This window comes from Mobula hypostoma, chromosome 22 (genome assembly GCF_963921235.1).
Source record: "Mobula hypostoma chromosome 22, sMobHyp1.1, whole genome shotgun sequence".
NCBI classification, from domain to species: Eukaryota; Metazoa; Chordata; class Chondrichthyes; order Myliobatiformes; family Myliobatidae; genus Mobula; species Mobula hypostoma.
Genome location: NC_086118.1, coordinates 10179170 through 10193538, shown reverse-complemented (window position 1 = coordinate 10193538; position 14369 = coordinate 10179170). Strand labels below are relative to the sequence as shown.

The window sequence follows — 14369 nt, the reverse complement described above, 5'->3', positions numbered from 1 at the left end:
TGTCTTGCTGCTGTGTCGCTTGCTTCTGTCTCTCTAGGTAATCCCAGACAGCCTCAATGATGTTAAGATTAGGAGGGCTCTGTGGAGGCCATACTATCTGTTGCAGAACTCCTTGTTCTTTTTGCTGAAGATAGTTCTTTATGACCCTGGCCGTGTGTTTGGGGACAATTGATGAAGAATGGTATTGGCACCGATCAGACACCTCCCTGATGGTATTGTGTGATGGATGAGAATCTGCTTGTACTTCTCAGCATTGAAGACTCCATTAATTCTGACCAGATCACCAACTGCATTTGCAGAAATAGAGCCGCAAACCTGCAAGGAACCTCCACCGGTCTTTACTGTTGGCTGCAGACGTTCATCCATGTAGCTCTTCTATGAACAAATCGCTTCCCTTTTGAGCCAGAAGTTTCACATTTTAACTTGTTGAGCCAGAGCATTTGCTGCCATCGTTCAGCACTCCCTCCTTGTGTTTTTGTGCTGAGGTATGTCTCTTGGCTTTGTTTCCACTTTGGTGGAATGGCTTTTTGGCATCAATTCTTCCATGAAGACCACTTCTGACAAGACCTCTCTGAACTGTAGAGGGGTGTACTTGGGTTCCAGTGGTTTCTGTGAGTTCTGAGCTGATAGCAGTACTGGACTACTTCAGATTTGGAAAAGATACCAGTTTAATGTACCTCTTGTCTGATGCACTCAGTTTCTGTGACTGGCACTGCATTTCTGGTCTTTCGCCTTGCCCGTTTGTTTGTGCTTCTTCAGAAGAGCTTGGACAGCATATCTTGAAACTCCTGTCTGCCACAAAATTTCTGCTTGGGCGAGCCCTTGCTGATGTAACATGACCACCTTGTTTCCTTTTGCTATGCTCACTCTTGCCATTGTGTAAGAATTAATGATTTGAAGGTTAAACTGTCACAGCCTCTCCTTTTCGTTTGGTTATCCTTTGCCCAATTTGATTCCTTCTACATCCTTTTCTCTTTCAGTTATTCAGTTTAGTTCATTAAACTCCCTATGCCCTTGATCATTCCTGTTTGTTATTCCTTTATTTAATGAAATACAAAAATATCTCTTAACATTTAATTTTTTGGAAAATGAATGTTTGGAAATCTAAAATTTGTTTGCTGACACACTAATGCAGAAGACAAAAAATAAACATCTAAAATAAAATTTTTATTAAAAATCTAGGGTGCCTATGACTTTTGCACAGTATTGTAATCAGGGTGGTCTGCATCTGAATTGGGGGGGGGGGACTAACATCCGAGCAGGAAGGTTAGCCAGTGTTGCTCCGAGGGTTTAAACTAGAGTTGCATTGGAACCTTAGTGCCAGGGCAAGAGCAAAAATAAGGATGTAATGCTGAGGCTTTATAAGGCATTGATTAGACCGCACTTGAAGTATTATGAGCAGTTTTGGGCCCCTTATCAATGAAAGGATATGCTGGCATTGGAGAGAATCAGAGGAGGTTCAGAGCTATGGTCCCAGGAATGAAAGGGTTAACATATGAGGAGCGCTTAATGGCTCTGGGCCATGTTATCACTGGAGCTCAGAAGAATGAGGGGGATCTCATTTATCAAATATTGTGAGGCAACCCAAAATTGTGTCAGAATTGGGGGACATCCATTTAGAACAGATGAGGAAACATTTCTTTAGCCAGAGGGTGGTGCATTTTTGGAATTCTTTGCCACAGACGACTGTGAAAGCCAAGTCATTCGGTATATTTAAGGCAAAGGTTGATAGGTTCTTGATTAATCATGGTGTCAAAGGTTATGTGGAGAAGGCAGGGGGATGTGTTTGAGAGGGAAAATAAATCAGCCATGGTGGAATAGTGGAGCACTCTTAATGGGTTAAATAGCCTAATTCTGCTCCTAGGTCCTATGGTAGCTCATAGAGTGGTTGTGGGGAAAGTAGATGTCAAGTCTACATACAAGGACAGGAACCAAAAAGTTGAATGTGGTGTACTTGTGTTCTGAGTTACGTGTATTTCAGTGTCTGGAGTATTGTAGGTAAGGCAGATGAGCAGCACGTGGAATTATTATATTGTAGCCATTCGTGGCACTTGGTTGCAGGAAGAGCAGGGGTTCTGTTGCTTTGGACCTGATAGTTTTAAAGGGAGAGGATTGGCATTGCCAGTCAGGGAAAAGGAAAAAGGTCCCAGCAGTGCTCAGACAGGACAAACCAGAGAGCTCATTGACTGGGGTTATATGGGTGGAATTGAGGAATAAAAAAAGGATGACCATGTTAATGGGGATTATATTATAGATCTCACAGTAGTAAGCAAGATTTAGAGGAACAAATTTGTAGGGATTGCAGACATTTGCAAGAAAACTAAGGTTATGATGATAAATGATTTTAACTTTTCACATACTAACTGTAAAAAGACTGAATGGGATAAAGTTTGTCAAATGTTTTCAGGAAATTCTCCTTAATAAGTATGTAGAGGTCCCAGCTAGAGAGAGTGTGATTCTGGATCTCCTATTGGGGAATAAGACAGGACAGGTGATAGAGGTGTGTGTAGGGGAAGCTTTGAATCTAGTGATCATAATTTCATTGGTTTCAAGAGAAGGATAGGACTGGTCCTCAGATTGAGGATCTAAATTGAAGGAAGGCCAACTTTGATGCCATCAGAAAGGATCTGGGATAAGTTTTTTTTGGCAAATGCGAGGCCTTCAAACATGAGGGTACAGAGTTTGTATCTTCCTTTTAGAATAAAAGGCAAGGCTAACAGGTTGAGGTAACATTGGTTGTCAAAGGATATTGAGGCCCTTGTTTAAAACAAAAAAGAGATGCATAGCAGGTATAGGCAGCAAGGAACAAAATGAGGTATTTGCGTTCAGGAGATGGAAGCTGAAGCAAAACAATAGTGAGGTTAAGGACTATATACAGGTTACAGAAGATGAAGTATTTGCTGTCCTGGGGCAGGTTAGGGTGCATAAGTCCCCAAGCATAACGAGGTGTTCTTTTGGTCCTTGTGGGAGGCTAGTGCAGAAATTGTAGGGGCCCTGGAAGAAGTATTTAAAACTTCCACAACCACAGGTAAGGTGCCAGAGGACTGGAAGATATCTAATGTTGATCTGTTGTTCAGGAAAGGCTCTAGGAATAAGCTGGGAAATTAGACGTGAGGTTGTCATTAGTGGGTAAGTTATTGGAAGGTATTCTGAGGGACTGGATATATAAGTATTTAAATAGACAGGGCCTGATTAAGGATAGTCAACATAGTTTTGTGTGAGGTAAGTCTTGTCAAATCAATCTTATAAAGTTTTTTGAAGAGGTTACCAGGAAAGTTGATGAAGGCAAGGCAATAGACGTTGTCTATATGGCTTTCAGCAAGGCCTTTGACAAAGTCCAGAATGAGAGGCTGGTCCAGAAAGTTCTATTGATTGTCTTCAAGGAGAAGCCAGAGATGATGATGATGACATCAACTCAGGCGTGAGAGGCCAGCGTCGGGCATTTTCATGCCTTACAAGGCGCAGATCGGAAGGCTGTGTGGGGCGCCACTCCTCACACAGACATTTCGCCGTGTTTTTCTGTATTTTACGAAGTCGAGTTGCGAGCTCAACACTCAACCCGGCACAGATGAAAAGCGTACTCGGAAAGCGACTGGGTTTGAACCCGGGAACCTCCGTTCCGGAGTCCGGTGCTAATGTCACTGTGCCACCAGCCGACCAAGAAGCCAGAGAGCTGTTAGTAATTGGTTGCCTCTCAGACTAATGGTGTGTCACGGGGATTGGTGCTGGGTTTGTTGTTGTTTGTCATTTATATTAATGATTCAGATAATAAATTGATAAACTGAATCAGCAAATTTGTGGATGACACCAAGATTGGGGATACAGTGGACAGCAAGGGAGACTATCAAAGCTTACAGCAGGATCTGGACCAGCTGGAAAAATGGGCCGAAAGATGTTGCACCTTGGGAGGACAAACCAGAGTGGGACTTACACAGAGGAGTACAGTAAATCAAAGGGATCTGGGAATACAAATGGTGTCACAGATAGATAGGGTCATAAAGAGAGCTTTTGGCATATTGGCCTTCATAAGTCAGAGGATTGAATACAGAAATTGAGATGTTGTGTTGAAATTGTATACATTTGTGAGGCCAAATCTGGAGTATTATGTGCAGGAAAGATAATAAGGTTGAAAGAGTACAGAGAAAATTTACAAGGATGTTGTTGAGACTTGAGGACCTAAGTTATTGGAAAACGTTGACTAGATTAGGAGCTTATTCCCTGGAACATAAGAGAATAAAAGGAGATTTGACAGAGGTATACAGAATTATGAGGGATATGGATAGGATAAATGCAAACAGACTTTTTCTATTGAGGATGGTTGAGACTAGAACTAGAGGTTATAAGTTAGAGGTGAAAGGTGAAATATTTAAGGGGAGTCGGGGGGGTGCGAGTGTGGTATGAGCTGCCAGTAGAGGTGATTGATGTGGGTTTGGTTGTGACATTTGTTGTGAAGTTTGGATAAATACATGGATGGGAGTGGTACGGACGGCTATGGTCCAAGTGTGAATCGATGGGTCCAGGAAGAGTAACAGATCGGCATTGACTAGATGGGCCCAAGGGCCTGTTTCTGTTCCGTAGTGCTTCATGACTATTCTTCACATTTGTGTGCAGTTATATTGAATTGCTAAATTTTTAATGTAAAGTCAAAAGCTATATTACTGGATGAAGTTTTTACTCAGCTTTTGTTTACTTGCTATTCTTATAAAGTCTTTGGGAAGTTTTGTTTTTTTCAAGGATGTTGAAGTAGGGGAGAAAAAACTTATAATGGTGCATAAATAGAAACTTGCTTAAAGTAAAGATAACTGTTGTCAGTTTTCCATAAGGTGTTCAGTGTCAAGAACATTAAAATTCATCTGCTTACATTATTATCAATCAAAGAGACTGTAATAAGAAGAACGTTGTGTCTGTCAATCATTGCTTATCCAGGTAGAAGTTTCTACCTCCTACCCAAAATCCACAAACCTGCTTGTCCAGGTAGACCTATTGTTTCAGCTTGTTCCTGCCCCACTGAGCCCATATCTGCATATCTCAACTTTGTTTATTCCCCCTGGTTCAGTCCCTTCACACCTACATCCGTGACACCTCACACGCTCTTGATCTTTTCAAGGATTTCAGGTTCTCTGGCCCCCATCATCTTATTTTTACTATAGATCTCAAGTCTCTGTACACTTCAATCCACCACCAGGAAGGCCTCAAAGCTCTCTGTTTCTTTCTGGACAGCAGAACCAGCCAGTTCCCCTCCACCACCATTCTCCTCCGCCTAGTAGAACTTGTCCTCACTCTAAATAATTTCTCCTTTAGGTCCTCCAGTTCCTTCAAACAAAAGGGGTAGCCATGGGTCCCAGCTATGCCTACCTGTTTGTCGGCTACCTGGAACAATCTATGTTGCAAACCCATACTGGTGACTGTCCAGCACTTTTCCTATGCTACATCAACAACTGCATTGGTGCTGCTTCCTGCATCCATGCTGAACTTGTCAATTTCATCCACTTTGCCTCCACCCAGCTCGCAAATTCACCTTGGTCCATTTCCAACACTTCCCTTCCCTTTTTTGATCTCACTGTCTCTACCTCCAGAGCAACACTCAATATGCTGGAAAAACTCAGCAGGTCGGGCAGCGTCAGTGGAAACGATAAATCGACGTTTGGGGCCGGAACCCTTCATCAGGACTGAAGATAGAAGGTGGGGGAGGGTTGGAAGGAGGCTCATATTTTCAGTTGAAAAACCCGTAATTTGAAAGATAAAGGGGTGGGGGAGAGGAAGCAGGGACGTCGTAGGCAGGAAAACAATGGGTAGTAGAAGAAGGAGGCGGAATCATGAGGGAGGTGATAGGCAGCTGGGGAGGGGGGGCAGAGTGAAATAGGGATAGAGGAAGGGAGGGGGAGGGAATTACCGGAAGTTGGAGAATTCTATGTTCATACCAAGGGGCTGGAGACTACCTAGACAGTATATAAGGTGTTGCTCCTCCAACCTGAGTTTAGCCTCATCATGGCAGTAGAGGAGGCCATGTATGGACATATCTGATTGGAAATGGGAAACAGAGTTGAAGTGGGTGGCTACCGGGAGATTCTGTCTGTTGTGGCGGACGGAGTGGAGGTGCTCGACGAAGCGGTCCCCCAATCTGTGTCGGGTTTCACCGATGTAGAGGAGGCTGCACCGGGAGCACCGGATGCAATAGATAACCCCAACAGACTCACAAGTGAAGTGTTGCCTCACCTGGAAGGACTGTTTGGGGCCCTGAATGGTGGCAAGAGAGGAGGTGTAGGGACAGGTGTAGCACTTACGCTTACAGGGATAAGTGCCAGGTGGGAGATCCGTGGGGATGGACGTGCGGATAAGGGAGTCGCGGAGGGACTGATCCCTGCGGAAAGCGGAGAGGGGTGGAGAGGTTGATCACAGCATCTGCAGATTATTTCTCCAGAGACAGCTTATCCACCAATGTCTATTATAAACCAACGGACACTCACATCTACCTGGACTATACCTCATCCCACCCTGCTACTAATTTCTCAATTTCTCTATCTCTGCTGCATCTGCTCTCAGGATGAGGCTTTACATTCTTTTTCTTTTCTTTTTAAATCTTTTTATTAATTTTCAAAATTATAAACACAATAACGATGTTAATACAAAGAGATTGGAATAATCTTATTATTAATAAACATATTCAAAAAAATTTCAAATAACATAGGCATAATAGACTTCCAAACTCGATGCAACTAATCATAAAGAAGAAAAAGAAATAAAAAGAAAAAATATATATATATACATATACACACACACACACACACAAAGAAACCCCCCCCCCAAAAAAAGGAACTAAATACTAAACCCCAAAAAAAGCAAACAGAACAAAACAGGGCTAGACCAATATCTTGAATCGAACACGTTCAGTAATGTCGTCAACTCCACTCCTCTATTCACATATTTTAAGTTAATAAAGAAGATTTGGAAAGGTCAAATTACATCATATGAAAATGTTGCATAAAAGGTTTCCTAGTTTCTTCAAATTTAACCAAAGGATCAGAAATATCACTTCTAATTTTTTCTAAATTTAAACTTAGTATAGTTTGGGAAAACCATTGGAATATAATGGGAGGATTGGTTTCCTTCCAGTTCAATAAAATAAATCCTCTGGCCATTAAAGTAACAAATGCTATCATCCGACAGGCTGAAGATCTATGTTCTACCATTGGCAATCCAAAAATTGCTGTAATAGGATGGGGTTGTAAATCAAAACATAGAACTGTTGAGATAATATCAAAAGTATCTTTCCAATATTTTTCCAAGAGAGGACAGGACCAAAACATATGAGTTAAAGAAGCCACCTCAGAGTGACATCTGTCACAAATAGGGTTTATACGGGAATAAAAACAGGCTAATTTATCTTTAGACATATGGGCTCTGTGCACTACTTTAAATTGTATTAATGTATATTTGGCACATATAGAAGAAGTACTAACTAATTGAAAGGTTTTATCCCATTTCTTTATAGGTAGACGAAGTTGAAATTCCCTTTCCCATTCATTTTTAATTTTATCAGATATACCTGGCTGTAATTTCTTAGTTATATCATAGATAACTGCTATTAATCCCTTCTGGAGAGGCCATTCAGGGCCCTAAACAGTCCTTCCTAGGTATGGACTCTTATATATCAGTGAGACCCGACATAGGTAGGGAGACTGCTTCGCCAAGCATCTACGCTCCGTCCACCAGAAAAACCAGGATATCCCAGTGACCACCCATTTTAATTCCGCTTCCCATTCCCATTCAGATATGTCCATCCATGCCCTCCTCTGCTGTCGGGATAAGGCTGCACTTAGGTTGGAGGAACAACACCGTGTATTCTATTTGGGTAGCCTCCAACCCCCCTGCCCATTGCCTCCCTCTGGTGCTCCCCGCTTTCTTTCTTCCATGGCCTTCTGTCTCTTTCACCAATCTTTGCTTCATCCCTCCCCCTCCAGGTTTCACCTGTCACCTGCCGTTTCTCTCTCCCCTCCCCCCCCCACCACATCTCGAATCTACCCGTTAGCTTTTTTCCCCTCCAGTCCTGCCAAAGGATTTCGGCCCAAAATGTCAACTGTACTTTTTTTCCATAGATGCTGCCTGGCCTGCTGGTTCCTCCAACATTTTGTTTGTGTCTGTCAATTATAATTAACTTTGGATAGCATTTGCAGCTAGGGAGGGAGGAGGAGGGGAGCTCCCTGCAGCTAATTTACATACCATGTAATCAAGGCAATTCTGACTACAGAGAGAACTGTGCACATATAAGCTGTGAGAAAGCACGAGAATTTTGCATCATTATGAATAGCCCCAGGCAAGCTTTGCCATTCCACGTAAATAGTTCATAGAATTTCTTAGCACTTTAAAAAAAAATCCTTGATTTGTGGATTTTGATGCTGGAATCATGAATACAGAGTTGTGGAATGTAAAATCTGCTTACTGCTTGACTGAAAATGTTGTTACTAGACTCCTGCTCCTCAAGAATTCCATATTCATCTTTGCTTTTAAAAAATTCCAATTCTAATGCTCCTTTCTTCTCATGAGTGCCATCTGTAGAACAGCTACAACAGAAATGACAACTTCCATTTATCATTTGGGGGAGAAAAATAATGCTTTGAGGTTTATCTGTTGCAGGAGATCGAACTGATCGAACTTGGAAACACTTTCAAAACTTCCATATTCAAACCTGAAACTGCAATTACACCATTACAGAAATATTGCAAAGGAAAAATTAAGAAATAAATTTGTCTGAATACATGCACAAATGCCAGCTCAAATTTACACTTGTCTCTATCCTCTTTTTTTTCATTCTGAAGTTACTGACTTTTAAAACATGTATAAGTATTTTCAAATGTTTTATGATTAATTTCACTACTGCATGCTTTTGTAACTGATTAAAATCATTTGGAAATGGAAGAGAATTGTATAAACCATTAAATACCAACATAAAATATTTGAGAGCAACCATCAGAAAATTTCAGTTTCTACTGTTTTAAGTACTTGGGATTTACAATGAATGGTTGCTGCTGTATTACCAACTTAAAAATTTCAGATTTAACAGAAGTTGTTAGTGAAGATGAGTGGGACTTGGACCAACAACAGTCCATCCAGATCTATTTAGCTTCCTAATAATTTTTGTTAATTGTCGGAGTTTCTGGGACAAATCCATAACTTTCCCAGTTATGTTCAACTTCATGTGCCTTCACATAGGGCCAGCTGTCCCAGGAGCATCTTCCTTATTCTAATAGCCCCTCTTTGTTTTAGCTTACTTATCATATTACCTCAGCCAGTTACTAAGCTGTCCTTGTGCTATTTATTAAGTCTAAAAATAATTGCAGTTGCAGATGGGAATATAGCATATTTAGCAACTTAATAGACCTGCCAATTATAAATACACCTGCTGCCATATGTGGTTGGAGTGAAGTTAGCCCAAAAGCCCTGAAAAATTTTATGACCTTGAGTGTAAGTTGCAACAGATCGATGTTTGCTTGTTATTTAGTGCCATCTAGTGTCACTGAACAAAGTGTCACCCCATGAATATCAGGCTGAATTGTGTGATCCAGCACTGATTACCAGACTGTCTGAAGATCAATGGCAGAGCAGTGACTTCTCTGAAGATAACTTTAACATTATGCCTCTGAGGGCTGGTGTCTGAATAGTGACCCTAATTTAGTGAATTAATTGTTATCTATTGGTGTTTGATGTGTTTTAATTACATTCGTTTTAGTTACTAAAATCTGAATAATTTTAAGTGCTACTGACTATCAGAGAAGTGTTTTGTAGTATTTGGTAGCAGCCAACAACTATCGGGGAATTTTGAAGACTGAACCCAAAGAATTTTAGCATTGAACTTTCTTTGCTTTTCTTGGATACCTGTAAGGTGTGGAGGGTCAGTTCGTCCAGACCTCCATATCCAAGAAATATTTGTATGGGTGGGTGTTGGAGATGGTGTGTCTAGAGTATAGACTTGGGTCCACAACAGTCTGGCCTATTCAAATGGGCAATATAAAAAGATTCATTCAGCTTTACATTTATGCCATGTGCTTAAACTTAGAACTCTCAGTAATTACCGATTATTTTTATTGATAATTGAAGAACTAATTAAATTATATTGAACGAATGCAGAAATCTAGCTGATTTGTTCATGTATTTCCATATATTATCTGAACATGGGACTTAAGATCATTTTAAAATAAAGTTCAGGCTGAGGTAAGATACTGCAGATGCTGGAATATGAAGCTAAAAGTAAACTACTGGAGTAACTATCAGTCCAGATGAAAGATCTCAACCCAATGCGTCAACTATCATTTTGCCACCACAGATGCTGTCTGATATACTGAGGTCTTCCAGTAGTTTGGTCTTGTTTAAGTTTGTTTACCTCTGTGCTTAAGTTTATCTGGTTTGTGTTGCTTTATTAGTTTTATGAACAAAATTCTTGTCTATGTATCATGATGATGAAAGTGATAATAGAGGGGTTTAAGTCAGCGAATGTTTTCAGTGTTTAATAGATTGTTCTCACACCAGTGATTCTAGAGCTAATTAGATTTGACACTGGAACAGATTTCCTTGAAGTGTTCTGGTATTGGTGAGTGACCCAAGCTGCTTGGACACTTGAGTACTAAGATGAAGGCTGTGAAAGTAGGAAACTAGTATTACTTGGAGAAATAACAGTGCCAGAATTAGAACCTGTGATAAGTAGTCTGGAAGCTCAAGTTGCTATCCGGGTTTGAACAAAGTTTGTTATTTAGGATGTAATTTCACTAAAAATCAGTCACATCTGCAATAAATACATTTATTTCTGCAGGATAAAAAATATGCTACAGATAAGTACAAGGACATCTACACAGAGCTAAGTATTGTGAAGGCTAAATCAGAGCGTGACATAAACCGACTGAAAGAGCAGCTGCAGCTGGCACAGGAAGCTCTGGGAGAACAACCCATGGATGAAACTGAGCACAGCAGATATGGTACAGCAAACTGAAAAATTGAAACTAATTGCTTATATACTTTTGCTAATTTTAAACAAGTTCAGGTATTGTTCTGGCAAAGAGCCATCTCTTTATGTGTTCTTTACACACTAGGTGATCCTGGAATTAACTTCCAGGAAAAACAGTTGAGGCCAAGACTCATTTTAGAGTAAATTTAATACTGTAGAGGGAGAACCAAATTTTGGTTTTGAATCTCCATACTGGAATATGTATTACATGTAACTTTATTTTAAGTGAAGCTTCCTCAAAGATTTCACTTTTTGACGACATAATTCATTTTTGTTTCAAATGCTACGAATTGGAAAGCCCCACATGATCACAATTTATACTAATTAATCAATTTCAGAAATGTATGTTGGTTCTCAGTAATTGGACTCAAAGAGTTCAAAGAGAAAATAGTACAGTCCTTCATATTATCAATTATTATCCCGTGACGTCTCGGAAAGGGCATTGCACTTAGTGGCCACTTTATTAGATATAGGAGTGTACCTAATAAAGTGGCTACAAGAATGGAACCTGGTGTAGTCTTCTGCTGAATTATAGACCAGTTAGCCTAACGTCGGTGGTGGGGAAACTGCTGGAGTCAGTTATCAAGGATGTGATAACAGCACATTTGGAAAGCGGTGAAATGATCGGACAAAGTCAGCATGGATTTATGAAAGGAAAATCATGTCTGACGAATCTCATAGAATTTTTTGAGGATGTAACTAGTAGAGTGGATAGGGGAGAACCAGTGGATGTGGTATATTTGGATTTTCAAAAGGCTTTTGACAAGGTCCCACACAGGAGATTAGTGTGCAAACTTAAAGCACACGGTATTGGAGGTAAGGTATTGGTGTGGGTGGAGAATTGGTTAGCAGACAGGAGGCAAAGAGTGGGAATAAACGGGACCTTTTCAGAATGGCAGGCGGTGACTAGTGGGGTACCGCAAGGCTCAGTGCTGGGACCCCAGTTGTTTACAATATATATTAATGACTTGGATGAGGGAATTAAATGCAGCATCTCCAAGTTTGCGGATGACACGAAGCTGGGTGGCAGTGTTAGCAGTGAGGAGGATGCTAAGAGGATGCAGAGTGACTTGGATAGGTTGGGTGAGTGGGCAAATTCATGGCAGTTGCAATTTAATGTGGATAAATGTGAAGTTATCCACTTTGGTGGCAAAAATAGGAAAACAGATTATTATCTGAATGGTGGCCGATTAGGAAACGGGGAGGTGCAACGAGACCTGGGTGTCATTATACACCAGTCATTGAAAGTGGGCATGCAGGTACAGCAGGCGGTGAAAAAGGCGAATGGTATGCTGGCATTTATAGCGAGAGGATTCGGGTACAGGAGCAGGGAGGTACTACTGCAGTTGTACAAGGCCTTGGTGAGACCACACCTGGAGTATTGTGTGCAGTTTTGGTCCCTTAATCTGAGGAAAGACATCTTTGCCATAGAGGGAGTACAAAGAAGGTTCACCAGATTGATTCCTGGGATGGCAGGACTTTCATATGAAGAAAGACTGGATGAACTGGGCTTGTACTCATTGGAATTTAGAAGATTGAGGGGGGATCTGATTGAAACGTATAAGATCCTAAAGGGATTGGACAGGCTAGATGCAGGAAGATTGTTCCCGATGTTGGGGAAGTCCAGAACGAGGGGTCACAGTTTGAGGATAGAGGGGAAGCCTTTTAGGACCGAGATTAGGAAAAACTTCTTCACACAGAGAGTGGTGAATCTGTGGAATTCTCTGCCACAGGAAACTGTTGAGGCCAGTTCATTGGCTATATTTAAGAGGGAGCTAGATATGGCCCTTGTGGCTACGGGGGTCAGGGGGTATGTAGGGAAGGCTGGGGCGGGGTTCTGAGTTGGATGATCAGCCATGATCATAATAAATGGCGGTGCAGGCTCGAAGGGCGAATGGCCTACTCCTGCACCTATTTTCTATGTTTCTATGTTCTTCTGCATACCACATGGTTATTTGAGTTCAGTTACCTTCCTGTCAGCTTGAATCAATCTGCCTATTTTCTGGCTATTCTCCAGCCTCTCTTATTAATACAGCTTTCTCAGCAACAGAACTTCCACTCACTGGATTTTTTTTTTCGGTTTTTTTTTGTACCATTCTCTGTAACTGCTAGTCTGCTGTGCATGAAAATCCCAGATCAGCATTTTCTGAGATATTCAAACCACCCTTCCGAGTACCAACATTCCACAGCCAAAGTCATTTGGATCCCACTTTTCCCCATTCTGATGTTTAGTCTAAACAACAACTGAATCTCTTGACCATGTCTGTATGCTTTGTGCATTGAGCTGATTAAGTATTTGCATTAATGAGCAAGTATACAGGTGTACTGAATGCATGTTACATTCTAATAACCTGAGATACTCACTCTAGAGATAGGGTTAATATTTGGCTGGGCTTTTGCCTTCTTGAGTAAAAGGTGTAAATATTAGATAACACATCTTGAAAAGAGGAATTTCATTGCATGTTTGCTGATGAAAACTATATGATGAAAGACATTCTAATTTTAATACCTTTTCAGTGTACTCAGTTCTCACATAGAATCACACTGGTGAAAAAGAACCTGATGTTTCTTAATTTCTAAAACGTTTTTGAGATAATTTTCTAAACTGTAGCTAAGGAGAAAGCACAAACACGAAAGCTGCAGATGCTGGAATCTCAAGCAACACACATAAAAGTTGCAGCAGGCCAGGCAGCATCTCTAGGAAGAGGTACAGTCGATGTTTCAGGCCGAGACCCTTCGTCAGGACTAAGTAAGAGATTTGAAAGTGGGAGGGGAGGGGGAGATCCGAAATGATAGGAGAAGACAGGAGGGGGAGGGATGGAGCCAAGAGCTGGACAGTTGATTGGCAAAAGGGATATGAGAGGATCATGGAACAGGAGGCCTAGGGAGAAAGAAAAGGGGGAGGAGGGAAAGCCCAGAGGATGGGCAAGGGGTATAGTGAGAGGGACAGAGGGAGAAAAAGGAGAGAAAGAAAAAGAAAGTGTGTATATAAATAAATAAATAATGGATGGGGTACGACGGGGAGGTGGGGCTTTAGCGGAAGTCTGAGAAGTCAATGTTCATGCCATCAGGTTGGAGGCTACCCAGGCGGAATATAAGGTGTTGTTCCTCCAACCTGAGTGTGGCTTCATCTTTACAGTAGAGGAGGCCGTGGATAGACATATCAGAATGGGAATGGGATGTGGAATTAAAATGTGTGGTCACTGGGAGATCCTGCTTTCTCTGGCAGACAGAGCGTAGGTGTTCAGCAAAACGATCTCCCAGTGTGCGCCGGGTCTCGACAATATATAGAAGGCCATATCGGGAGCACCGGACGCAGTATATCACCCCAGCCGACTCACAGGTGAAGGGTTGCCTCACCTGGAAGGACTGT

The 14369-nt window shown here is 41.4% G+C and overlaps 1 protein-coding gene across 3 annotated transcripts in view; it reads left to right on the top strand.

The window, feature by feature from the left end:
• LOC134360175 (protein outspread-like) overlaps positions 1-14369 on the top strand; it is a 464667-nt gene that overhangs the window by 424447 nt on the left and 25851 nt on the right. For all 3 annotated transcript variants that reach the window (XM_063074210.1, XM_063074212.1, XM_063074211.1), the window contains exon 22: positions 10805-10967. In XM_063074210.1, the coding sequence (XP_062930280.1) occupies positions 10805-10967 (163 nt within the window). The remainder of the gene's footprint in view (positions 1-10804; positions 10968-14369) is intronic.